General features: G+C 58.6%; 1 protein-coding gene and 1 non-coding gene across 8 annotated transcripts in view; both read right to left on the bottom strand.

The window, feature by feature from the left end:
- Window positions 1-300: 300 nt before the first annotated feature.
- The window catches only part of NCKAP5L (NCK associated protein 5 like), a 31,447-nt gene continuing 19,664 nt past the window's right edge, over window positions 301-12,083 (bottom strand). For 6 of the 7 annotated variants that reach the window (XM_005206265.5, XM_005206266.5, XM_059886151.1 and 3 more), the window contains 10 exons: window positions 11,470-11,538; window positions 11,322-11,360; window positions 10,479-10,598; window positions 7,562-7,675; window positions 3,824-6,450; window positions 2,723-2,882; window positions 2,384-2,465; window positions 1,762-2,070; window positions 1,541-1,683; window positions 306-1,231 (listed from right to left, as the gene is read on the bottom strand). In XM_005206265.5, coding sequence (XP_005206322.1) covers window positions 1,019-1,231; window positions 1,541-1,683; window positions 1,762-2,070; window positions 2,384-2,465; window positions 2,723-2,882; window positions 3,824-6,450; window positions 7,562-7,675; window positions 10,479-10,598; window positions 11,322-11,360; window positions 11,470-11,538 — 3,876 coding nt within the window. In that variant the 3' untranslated portion in view covers window positions 306-1,018. Of the gene's footprint in view, window positions 1,232-1,540; window positions 1,684-1,761; window positions 2,071-2,383; window positions 2,466-2,722; window positions 2,883-3,823; window positions 6,451-7,561; window positions 7,676-10,478; window positions 10,599-11,321; window positions 11,361-11,469; window positions 11,539-12,083 lie in introns of all 7 variants that reach the window. The other variant, NM_001205539.1, reaches the window with a different exon arrangement.
- Window positions 11,850-11,930, bottom strand: MIR2425 (microRNA mir-2425). Its single transcript, NR_030997.1, has one exon. It is a non-coding gene; the product is annotated as a microRNA mir-2425 (primary transcript).

Below are 12,083 nucleotides of genomic sequence, written 5' to 3'. Positions count from 1 at the left end.
TTGAGTGCATGTCCACAGCCACCATCTCCACCTCCCTTTCTGAGGGGCAGCACAGCCTTCCTCCTGACCAAGCCCTGGGCCAGGGGAATTTCCCCACTGCCAGGTACCATTCCAGGTCTAAACAGATCCCCCAGCCTTAGTTACATTCTAGGGTGACTCAAGTCAGCAGCCCTGGTAAACTGAACTGCCTCACAAGAGCTCCTGGAGCAGAGCCCTGGAGTCCTGCACTCTGGTGCCCACGAGGTCTCTACTGGCCTGTCCATCCCTGAGTCCTCCCATAGAACAAGCTGAGTCTGGGGCGGGAGTGGGGGGGTCCTCCACGTTTTATTAGGGATAGGGCAGAAGCAGAGGCTGGAAGCAGAGCAACCGCGTTTTTAACAACAGATAAATTAACCGCAGTGTGGGAATGGGGGTGGGTGGGGGCTGGGTCAGACGCTTTTATATATATATATATATATATATATATATATATATAAACAACCAACAAAAAAAGACAGACAAGTGGGCCCCAAAGATATGGGGCAGGAGAGGGCAGCACCATCCAGACAGCGGGGAGGACCAGGGCAGACAGAGAAGGCAACGTGACCCCTCGCCCCTAAACTCCACCAGCACGGGGCTGCTGAGGCAGGGGAGCCGCCAGGGTGGGCGGAGATGGCACGACCGGTGGGCAGGAAGCCCAGCACCACAAGATGGCTCAGCCTGAAGCGGGAGTGGGGGCCGGGACACAGCGGCCTTGAACCCCCCAGTCCCTCAGAGGAAGAGCCGTACTCTGGGTGAGAGAAAGGACCAAGGGTGGGGTCTCTCCCTGAGCTGAGAGTAGTCATCTCCTCCACAGCAGCGGCGGCGGCGGCGGGCAGTGGGCTGTGCCAGGAACCCCCTTCACCTTCTGGTTCATCTGCCTCCTTGGTTCCTTCAGGGCGGGGCCCCCGGGGGCGGGGCTTGAGGAGAGCAGTCCAATCCGAGGTCTCCGCCTCCAGCGCGGGGCGTAACTGCCGCTGCCACTCAGCCTTGACTCCCCTCAGCCCTGACTCCCGCAAGAGGACAGCGAGTCGTAGAGCGAGTCGCTGAGAGACTCAGAGGTCTCCAGCCCCGGGGGTCCCCCGCTGGCCACTCTCCCTTCCTCGCCCACGTCCGATGTGCTGGGGGTGCGGCTGCACCCAAATGCCGGGCCCTGGGGCGCAGGGGCAGGGCGGGTGGGCTCCAGGCTCCGCTTTCCATCCACGGGGAGGGCCTGGGGAAGGAGGGCAGGCTCGGGAGCAGGTACCTCTCACTTCTCACCTCCTAAGAGGCTCTGCCCACCTGAGCCAGGCGCTGCAGAGGACGGAAACTGGAGGCGCGACTGAGCCAGTCCTACCAAGGTTCCGGAAGGGAGAGAAACCCTTTCCCCAAGACGGGTGTGAAAAGGCAGGGGTTGGGCTGTCCAGACGGGCATCCAAAGGGCTGACGGCTCAGTCCTCCTCCCGGACAGGGCGGTACCTCACCCCTCGTCATTCCCCGCTGCCCTCCAGTGCTGTTCCCTTTCCCCTTCCGCCATGCTCACCATGGGGGTCCTGGGCAGCCCCTCCAGTTGTCGGGGTGGGCATAAGAAAGGGTCAGAGGAACCGCCGGCTGCCCTGGCATTGGGGAAGGTCCAGTTCTTGGCCAGCTGGACTGGAGGGGGTGGGCCTGGGTCTTCGCAGGGATCTGTCCGGGGACAAGGGGAAGGTGGGTGGTGGGCGGAGCTCCCAGAAAGACCCACCCTACCCCTGCCCAGGCACTCACCGTCTGGACAGGTCTGATGGCCCCGGTGGCCTGGGGCAGCGGTGAGCAGGGCAGGGAAGGCCGGCATGCTGGGGTGCCTCCCGCTCACCAGCAGCTCCTCTATGCCAGGCACCTCACGCTCCAGTGTGTGGGCACGGCGGGGGACTTTGGTAAGGGGTGGGGGCCGAGCTGGGGGCACCCCTGGTGGGGGCTCCAGCCGTGGTGGCTTGGTCTTCGGAAGATTCTTGCTGGGGGTCCCACTGCTGCCATGGTCTGGGGGCGGGAAGGTCCCAATGCCACTGTCCAGGGTTCGAGTCAAAGAGCCACAGGCTGGGGAGGGGAAGGGAGGTGATGTGAGGCTCAGGTGGCTCAGCCCCTCTGCCTTCTTCTGGCTTCCTGCCCCAGCCCAGGCTCCACCCTTGGACACCCTTCTAGCTCTACAGGCTCAGTTGTCCCTGCCTGCCCTGCCCCATCTCCCCTAGTCTTGGGGAAGAGGACAGGGCAGGTACCCTAAGTGACAGGGAGATATTCCTGTGTAGTCCCAGTGCCCTTTGGGGCTTGGCACCTGCTGTGGTGACAGGAAGGAATAAAGTGAGCAAGAGGTGAGGGGCAGGTCCCAGCCTTGGCCCTTGACCCTGCTGACCTGTGAAGTGTGAGGTGGTCACTGGCTCCGCCAGACTGTCCTCGGAGGGCATCTCTTCTCGCCTCCCTGGCTCGATGCTTGGCTGTATGGGGTACAGAAGACTTCAGAGCCCCTTCTTCCTCCATGCCAATGCCCTCCATCAGGACCCCTGGAGTATGGATCTAAGAGTCCTGGCAACCTGCTAGCCCTCAGAAAGCCCTCTCCCCTCCCCATTCTCCTTGGAAACCAGAAATACATCCAGCAGCCTTCTGGCCCCAGGGAAGGGTAGCCCTCCAGGTCAGAGATCTGGCAGGGCCACAAAGCCAGGGCCTCCACCCAGCCCCCACCCCAGGAACTTACCTTCCCAGGTTTTCCACAGCCCTGGAGAGGGCCCACCAGGCCATTTCGGGGCCCACAGGCGGGCCAGGGGTTCTTGGGGTCAGAGGACACTGGCTGGAAATCGCCATACTCAGGTTTGGGTTCCCGCCAGCTCTTGGGGGGCAGTTCCTTGCCATCCACCCTAGGGGCAGGCAGTGCACATGGAAGTGAGGGAGCCCCAGGCCCACCCACACATTCTGGCCTCACTTCCTCCAGTGGGGCTGGGTCTAGAGAGGTACCTACTGCCCCCTGCTCCTGGGGAAGAGGACATATGCCTGTTGGCTTTCTGCATCAACTCTCCTGACACCAGGAATAGGCCAAGACCCCAGGGGAGACCCCAGGGGAAACCCCAGAGGACCAGCAGGGGCAGGAGTGATGGGAGAACATCTCCATAGCTACCTAGGGTCAAGCCTACAGACCTTTCTGATCATGTCCCCCAGTAGGAACAAACATGGTCACACCCTGGTCCACATGTAACACACCCTGCCTACTCTAGCTGGCCCTGCGTGTACTTGCTGTCCAAAGCACACTCTGCCTGCAGCCAGATTCCTGCAGACATTCTGCCTTACCTGGCCCAGACAGAGCAACCCCCTCTCTAAACCACATCTCCCTTTGCTGAGTCTGTGGCAAGTGCCAAAAGGCAAAGGGATGGAGCCCTCCTTGTTCTACAGGATATAAAACCCTGGAGGGAGAAGACCTGCATTAGCCCATGGCTAGGTACTAGCAGTCTTAACTACCCTGGACCCCAGACAGGCTGCCTCACCTGACTCGAGGCGATTCAGGGAAACGTTGACTGGTAACTCTTCTCAAAGGAGAAACCGAGTCTCAGCAAGCCAAATGTCAGACAGCCAGGGAAGAAGGGAGCTGGGGCACAAATCCCTAGCTCCTTGTTTGAGGTCCTGACCCCTCCTCTGGGCAGGGCCATTAACCTCCAGAAGATTTGGTGCCATGTCATCTGACCTCCTACACTCTTTGACCTCTGGGAAGCCTGTTCCCAGGAAAGGCAGCCCCCAAACCCAGAGTGCCTGTGGAGAGCAAAGTGCCCCCAACTACTAGCCTCTGCCAGCCAGTCCCAGCTCTCACCTGTTGAGAAGCTGCTGCATGAAGGTGTCTGCACCCTGGTACATGCCAACCAGCTGGCCCTGCCCCTGCCCCAGGCCTGCACTGGTCCCTGGTGCTGGGCCCCCGGGCCGAGGCCGGGCCCTGCTGCTCAGGTAGGCCTTTTCCTCCTCCAGGGCCCGGCGCAGGTCTTCCGCCTTAGCCATCAGCTTGGAGATGTTGAGACTCTCAGCCTCCAGCTTCCGGGCTTCCACCTTGACCTCCTTCCGGAGCGGGGAGCCCCCGGCCCCTTCCTTGCCCTTGGTGGTCTCTGTGCGGCGGTTTAACGCTGGCAACTTGCTCTTCTTAAGGCCAAACCAGCTGGCGATGCTGCTGGTGTTCCGATGCTTGGCCTCGGTGCCGGGGGCCCGCTCCTGGCCCTGGAGCCGCAGCATGTTCTCCTCGATGCCCTTCATCACCTTCTCCTCAATGGCTGAGTGTGGAGCCCGCCCCTCAGGGCCTGGGCCTGGGTCCGCAGCGCCAGGTGCTGGGGACATGGGCTGGGCCATGGTGCCACCACAGTCTGCCCAGGGTGGGCCCTTCCCCTTGTCAGGTTTGGGGGGCTCCTTGGTGGCTGGTGGGACCACAGGTCGGGGCACCACCTTGGTGGGTGACTTTGAAGGCAGCTTGGTTGGGCTGCTGTGGGGGCTCTTATTGGGCTTGCCAAGGCTGGGGGCTGAGGTTGGCACTTTGGCAGGGGTGCGGGGTACCTGGGGGCACAGGGCCCCTGCCAGCCGGCTCTTGGCCAGCTCCACTTTGGTGAGGCAGCTCCTTGGTGAGAGAGGCTCCAGGTCCACCCGGGCCCCCATGGAGTGGGAAGAGTAGACTCGGGCCCCGGGGTCCCCCAGGAGCCCAGATTCCTGTTGCTTCAGGCTGCTTGTGCCTAAGGCCACTGCCCCTCGCAGGGCCCCCTTGGCTTCTGGCTGCTCAGGGGGCCTGGAAGCAGGGGGTGCTGTGTCTCCAGTGCTCTCCCCTAACTTCCCTGCTCCCCGGGCCTTCTCAGTGCCAGGTTTGACAGGCACCCCATTCTTTTCTGGGCCCTGAGACCCCTCAGGGCCAGTCTTCAGTTTTCCCAGGGCTGCCAGTCTGTCCCGCAGAGGCGTGTAGCCAGGATCCCCAGGTCGCCGTCCTGCCCCCTGGCTGGGCTTCTTGGACGAGCTGCCTGGGCCCCTGCGGCCAGGATGGGGAGACTCGGAGCCTGCCTTGTCCGAACTCTTCTCCTGGGTGCCCTCATAGGGGCAGGATTCTGGGTGGCAAGGGCTGGAGGGGATGCCAGGGCTTCTGAGGACCTCAGGGACCCGTGGCACCTCCAGAGTTAGTTGTGGGTAGGTGGGCACCTGCAGAGGAGATGGAGGTGGCTCTGGGGAAGGCCCCCTAAAGGTGTTCCGGGAAAGGTCCAGAATGTTCTCGTAGCAAGGAGACACTGTGGGTCCTGGGGAAAGTGTAGCGGACAAGGCTGGCTGGGGAGGTCTGAGCTGTGCAGAGTCAGGGGTCATGGAGCAGGGTGAAGGGCTGGTGGGCAGGCCCTGTGCCCCCTCTGGGGACAGCTCTCCTCCGCCCAGACCCCTGCGGGCCAGCAGTGGGGAGGGGCTACCGTCTGAGCCACTGTTCCGACAGGGTATTCGGGAATTCCGGGGGAGCTGGGGGCTAAGCTGGGGACCTCCTGGGCTGGGGACCTTCTCTGAGGCTGGAGGCAGCTTTAGAAATTTGAGACCTCTGGCTGGAGAGGGCAGAAGGGGTCCTTGGGCTTCCCCAGGAGAAGGGGGGCCAATTTGGAGCTTGCTTTTCACCTGAGATGAAGAGTGGGGGTGGCCAGGCCGTGAGCCCAGGGGGGTGTCCCCTGCACCCATAAACATGCTGAGGAAGGGGAGGGACCCCTGGCCCTCTGAGGTAGCACCAAAGCCTGGCCTGTTGGCCTCTGGGGTACCCCCAACCCAAGCTGACTTGGGGAGGCCTTTGGACTTGGACAGTTGTGGGGGCCCCTGGTCTGGGGAGGATGGCTGCCTGGGACCCGGGTGGTCCCCGCTGAGTGGGCAAGCAGCCCCGGCCAAAAAGGCCTGTAGGTAAGACTCTGTGTCTTCAAGGAGCTGGCCCAGGTTCAACTGCTTGCGGGCCAGGGCCCCTAGCAGGGTGTCCGGGCTGGGGGCCTCATTGGGGTCACCGGCCTCATCAGAAGAGGAGGAGGAGCTACTGCCTGGTGCACAGGGCGGCCCAGAACCAGTGCCCTGGGCCTGTGGGGAGCCCCTGCCAGGGCCCCAGGGCCGCCCAGCACCCTCCTCCTCCCCTGGAGCCCCTAAGAAGCGCTCCCAGTGCAGCAGGCCTCCCAGGCTGCCAGGACCTAGTAGCAGGTAGGGGGCCCAGGGAGAGGGTTCAGGCTGAGGCGGGCCACACAGCTCGCCATTGATGGGCTCTGGGGAGCCAGGACCCTCGCCTGGAGGCTGCCAGGGGGTAGCAGGTGAGCACAGAAGCAAGGGGTCCGTCTCTTCCAGGGCTCTCAGCACCTCCAGAATCTGCGCTTTCTTTTGAAGGAATGGGGAGAGGGCATCCAGCGCTGGGGGTGGGGTGGCTGGGGGTCCTGGGCCTCCTGACCGCAGCTGCTGCTCCCAACACACCTTGGGGGAGAAATGGCATGAGGAGGAAACCATGAGCAGGCCTGGGACCCGAGCTGGCATAACTGAGCATGTCAGCTGGCGTAACTGAGCTGGCATAACCTGAGCTGGCCGGGTTTGTCTGTGTCCCCAAAAGGAACTGATGGCTTCTGGAATGTGCTGGAAAGTTTCCTCAAGAGTTTGAGTTCTGGTTACCCCAGCTGTCCTTCCCGGCACACTTAGGGGGCACCTACCTTCCTTCCTGGTTATCCCAGCACTACTTCCTACAACTATGAGTCAGGAAGGCTGACCATCTATACCCCTGATATCTCTATTTGCCCCAGGGGAGGGAGACCCATCCATTTTTTCAGGTTTTGGAAAGAACACAGACTCAAGAAGGGGATATGATGTGGCCAAGTCCTCAGTCAGTCGCTACAGGCAAGCCCAGGCCTTCTCAGGTCAAACAGCTGTCCTACTGAGCTGATCCCCGTGGAGAAGCAGACGCAACGACTCCCCTGTGAGCCTTTTCCTGCTTCTCCCTGGCCCCTTCTCAGGCCTGGTCCAGTCTGGTACAGTGGTTAACTACCTGGGCTCCTGGGCCAGACTGTGCGGGTTCAAGACCCAGGTCTATTGCTTAACTAGTTATAAGACTTTTAGCAAGTCATTTAATCTCTAAGCTTCACTGTATCATCTGTAAAATAAGATGGTGATTGTGTTTAAATCTCATAAAATAAGATAAATGGAACCAGATCAACAAAAGAATGAATGAATTGGACTTGGATAAATAAATACGTGTAGGATTATAAATGTATGCCAAAAATTACCAAAAAAGAAAAAGATAAATGAGATCCAGGTGTCCGGCACAGTGCCTGGCTCAGAGGAAGAGCTCAGAAGTGTAAACTGTTGAGTCTGACTGCAGTATTAACATGTTTACTCACAAGGCCAGCGGTTAGGGGCAGGGATCTGTTTTTCTTGGTACGAGGCTGACCGCTGAGGGCTCACACCCAGCCTGGATGAGAATCTGTGTGCCCGGAAGCAGTCCTTCCCCTGAGACTTGTTAGGAAACAGTCGTGGAGCACCAGCTGACGAGCCCAGTGCCAGCGGAGCCACAGACCACGAAGCCCAGCCCTCCTACCTCTCTCTGCCCAGCACAGCGCCCCAGAGGCAGTGGGGTGGCCGGTCCCTCGGCGGAGCTCAGGGAGGGCGAGGCCGGTGGCTCTGAAGGCGGCTGGAGTGGGGCAAGTGGGATCTACAGGGGAGAGGCGAGGTTAGCACAGGTGCTGTCAGCCCAGGGCCCTGTGCCCTCAGGGAGCTACGGCTTCCCATCCAGGGGCAGCGGAGCATCCTTCCCTGCTCCTTCAGTGACGTCTCCTGGCCCAAGGTAAGGCTTTCACCACTTGGGTCAGAGGTACCTTGGGAGACCCCGGCACAGGCAGACTGAAGAAACGCAAGCTCAGGTGGCGGGGTGGGGAGGTGGGACTGGGCAGGGGCCTCTGGAGAAAGAAGGGTGCCCGGGGGCCACAGGGCAGTGGCAGGCCTAGCCTGGCTGTCCACTGAGCCTCCAAGATCCTCTGCTTTTCTGTGGAGCCTCCTCCCTGAGTACAGAGAAGGTGAGCCTCAGGGCCCATTTCTTTTCTGACCACCTGTGGCCCAGCCTCCACAGGAATGGCTCAGACTAACGGAAGCGGCGTTGTTTACTGGGTCCTGGAATAGAGATGGTGGCAGTTACTACTTCCATCTCCCCTGAATGGCCTCTGCTCGGAGGATTACCAAAGTTGGATTTAATCACAGATCACTTGTCTCTTGGGCACCTTGATGAGACACAAGTCAGCTTCAACTCTCCCCTGTCTCTTGCACTCCACAGCTGGTAAGTCCTGTCTTTGTGGTATCTCTGCCTCCCCTCCGGCCGAGCCATCTGCAGCGGCTCCTTTGGCACACCATCCTCACATCTCTGGCCTGAAAGCTGCTCAGCATTTCAGTCTCGCTCACCTGACCACGTGGCTTTCCAGTCTTTTTTGTCTAAAGCATCTCTGTGCTCACAGCTTCCTCTGCCAGCCTCCACTGACATGTCTGAACTCTTCGGTCGGCATTATAGCCAGATCTACCGGTTCTTCCCTGACACCATCCCCAGCTTTGTCTCACTTGCTCTGTATACAACCTTTGCTCAAGTCCGGCTGAACAGCTCTCTGCTCCCTAGGATCCCCTGCTCTGTTCCTCCCACAGGGCACCCCTTCTCCCAGACCCCTTCTGTACTCTTTAAAATCTCCTGTCCATCAGGAATTCCCTGGTGGTCCATGGACTCTGCTTTCACTGCTGAGGGTGTGGGTTCAACCCCTGGTCAGGGAACTAAAATCCCTGTGCAGTCAAAAAATAAAAATAAGAATAAAACAAAACTAGAATAAAAAAGTAAACATCTCCCATCATCAGGGTGCAGTCACGTCCTCAGGGCACTCTCTTTAGCCCATCTCTGATGGCCTCTCCCCCTCCCTGGGCTTTTGGTCAGCACTGTCACCCTCTGCAGCCCTGCCTTAGTGTCCAAAAGCCCCAGCTCCCTCAAATTCCATGTGTGTTGGCAAAGGCACTGCTTACAGTAAGAGCTTAATTAACATTCGTTCAATGGAGCTTCCATCCTAGCAAAGCACAACTTGGAAATAACATTAATAATGATAACTAGCTGCTAATCATTGACTACTACAGGTCAAGCACTAGATATTATCTCATTTCATCCTCATGACAGCCTGCAATATAGGTATTTTTATCCCCATTTATAAAGGAAAAAAACCTACGATTTGTATGGTTAAATAATCTACCCAAGGTCACACAGCTAAGAATTAGCTAAGTTAGGGACCCAACCCAAGTTTATCTGAGGCCAAGGTTCGTGCTCTTTCCATTATGTCATGTTACTTCTGGGGAAGATAAATCTATGGTCCCAAACCCCAAAATTCATTAAAAAATCTCCAACTCGAATCCCAGAATTCATTTACTAAAAAACAAACGATTTCAGGATGATCTACGCCTGTTATCATCAGTCACTGAGAAGAGTGTGGACAGGGCGAGCTTGGCTGGTGTGATCTGGCCTCCAGGTCAGCCCATGGCAGGGCCAGGACAGGACAAAGGAAGCTGCAGAGTCACTGCAGCTCAGTCACCCGTGTCTGCACCGGCCTGGGGAGACACAGGCTTCATCTGCCAGGGGTCAGGCTTCCCAGGGAGCTGAGGGCATCCTGCTCAGGGTTTGGGGGGGGGCAATGGCCACCTGGTTTGTATCCCAGACATATAAATTTAGACACAAACACACATAAGGTGTTTCTCTTCCTGGCAAGTCAGGGTGGGTTGGGGGTGTGCTGGCTGACCTCAGAACCCACCATGAACCTTGGGTACATGGAGCTGCTCCTGATTCCCCACAGGCACACCACATCCTTGGGGCTTCCAAACAGAGTGGACCCCATGTTACATGTTAACTGAGCCCAGGGTTCACTACCACTAGCCTCTTGCTTCTCCTGGGATAAGGCAGGTGTCAGGGCTGGAAGCAGGGATGAGTGTCTGTGGCCAAGACTGGGTTAGCGGGTGGGCAGATGCAGCAGGCGTGCGCAGAGTCACCCGGGTGAAGGGCCTTCCCTAACCTCTCCATGACACCAAGCACTGGGTGCCTTACACCCGGCCCCACCCCTGCCCCTGGCCAAGAAGAGGAAAGGCAGTGGCCAAAGGGGCCTCGTGGGAGCTAGCTTGAAATGACTGCATTTTCAGCATCCACCCATCTCTCTACTCAGGGCGAAGGAAGCAAGGACTTTCTCTGTCAACAAAAAGGGACACCAACTGGCTGGGTGGGCAGCACTGGGGAGGTAGGGGACAGCCAAGTGTAAGGGGTCTTAGGAAGCTTCCCTTCACCTAAGGCTCAGATCTATCAGGCGAGGTGGGCCTGCCCTGGAAGGCCACAGTGCCCAGAATGGAGGCCAGTGGCTGACAACCTGCTTCTGAGGTGATGACGACGACAGGGCTGGTTGGGAGGTCTGAGGCTGAGAGGTGAGGAAGGAGGGGGAATCACGTGTGCCCACCTGAGGGAGGGAGCCCGCTGTCAGCTGGAGCTTCTGCTGAAACAGGGCGCTCAGCATCTGGTTCTGCCTTTCCAGGTCAAACACCCTCTTCTTCAGCTTGATGCACTCCTCTCGCAGGTCCTGCCACCCCCAGGAGGCGGAAGAAGGGCAAGGTGGTGGGGAGAGGGAGAGTGGCATGAGCACAGTCGCTTCATCAGAGCAGTGGGCACTCCTGCTGGGCATGCGCTTCTCTTGCAACCTCCTATGAAGGAGCTGAGCCTGCCTATATTTATGGCTCTCGCATCTTCTGGGGATGGTAAATTTTCTAAAGTTTACCACTCCTGGTCGGAAGTAATTTCATTCCCTTTGGCAGCTTTCTCATCTCTGGAGCCAAACCTCTGCCTCTTAGAAACCACACATCAAAGAAGGGCTCAGGTAAGGCAGGGGAAGACTTGGGGGTCAGAGTAGCCCACATGTCAAGAAATTACCCCCAGTACTTGGGTCAATATTTAGATGTCACTTTATGGTCACAACATCAACATTGCTATCAGGGCTATAATGATCTGGAGAAACTAGCTGGGGCCTGGATAATGGAAGGATTCGAGCCCAAATCAAAGTTACTATCGCTTGGAGACCCGGCCTTACCTAGCGTGGCCCCGGCTCCAGGTCAAAGAGTATGGATTGTCCAAGATAGAGAAAGGGGACTCTGCTGGAGAGCCAAGAGGCCATTTCCACCTTCCTCGATCCCGTAGCTGAGCAGGCTCAGGGGTCCCCAGGAAGGACCTCCCCTGCTGTGCCCAGGGCCTCCTCCCAGGGCATCTGGGCTCAGGTCAGGGGGTATGAATGTCTCCTGTGGCCTTTTACCTTTTGGTTCAGCAGTGCCTGCACCACGTGGTTGGCAACCTGGGGAGAGAAAGGCAGAGCTGAGGAAAAGCTGTCAGATGACTGAGTCTCTGCCTGGAGCCTGGAGCCGACAAGCTATGCTTCCCACAGGCGGTATCAGTCCACCCACCTCGTCCAGACAGCGCTCGTAGGTCTCCCGCTGATTTTCGTTGGCTTGGGCGAGTGCTGAGTTCTCTGCCTGCAGGGAGGAGGAGGAAGGTAAATGGGAGGCTAAGCAATCATTCTTCCCAGGGCAGGTTCCTCTTGGAAAGGAGAGGCAAGGAGTCCAGTAGCTCTCTCCCTGCCCCAGCTCTTGGCTCCGGGGTGCTTCTGTCAGGGGCGAGCACATAGAGACCCAGGGCATCCAGAAGGCAGAGCTGAGATGCCTGGTCCTTTGTTACCCCGACTTCAGTCCATGAGGCTGGAGGGGCTGGGGAGATACAGTGGCCAGGAGGACCAAGGTGGGAGGTGCTAAACGTTACCCTTATTTCCCTGGGGAGAAGGCAGAGGAGGCTGGAGGGAGGAGGGCAGGGTCTACGAACGTGGTAAGTAGCCTAGTTCATGGATCCGTGCCCTGGTCCCTCAATGCCTGAGACTTTTCCTTCTGTGGCCTCTGTGGCCACCCCTTTCCTACAGCCAGGGCACAAAAGTCAGGTAAAGAAGGGAGATATCTGGGGGTTAGTACAGCCCCAGCCTTGTGCACGCCTCTTGTCCTGAGCTGGCATGAAGGCTGGAGAGCTAAGA

Source organism: Bos taurus, chromosome 5 (genome assembly GCF_002263795.3).
Source record: "Bos taurus isolate L1 Dominette 01449 registration number 42190680 breed Hereford chromosome 5, ARS-UCD2.0, whole genome shotgun sequence".
Lineage (NCBI taxonomy): Eukaryota > Metazoa > Chordata > Mammalia > Artiodactyla > Bovidae > Bos > Bos taurus.
The sequence above is the reverse complement of the archived record's forward strand: the minus strand, read 5'-3'. Positions and strand labels throughout refer to the sequence as shown.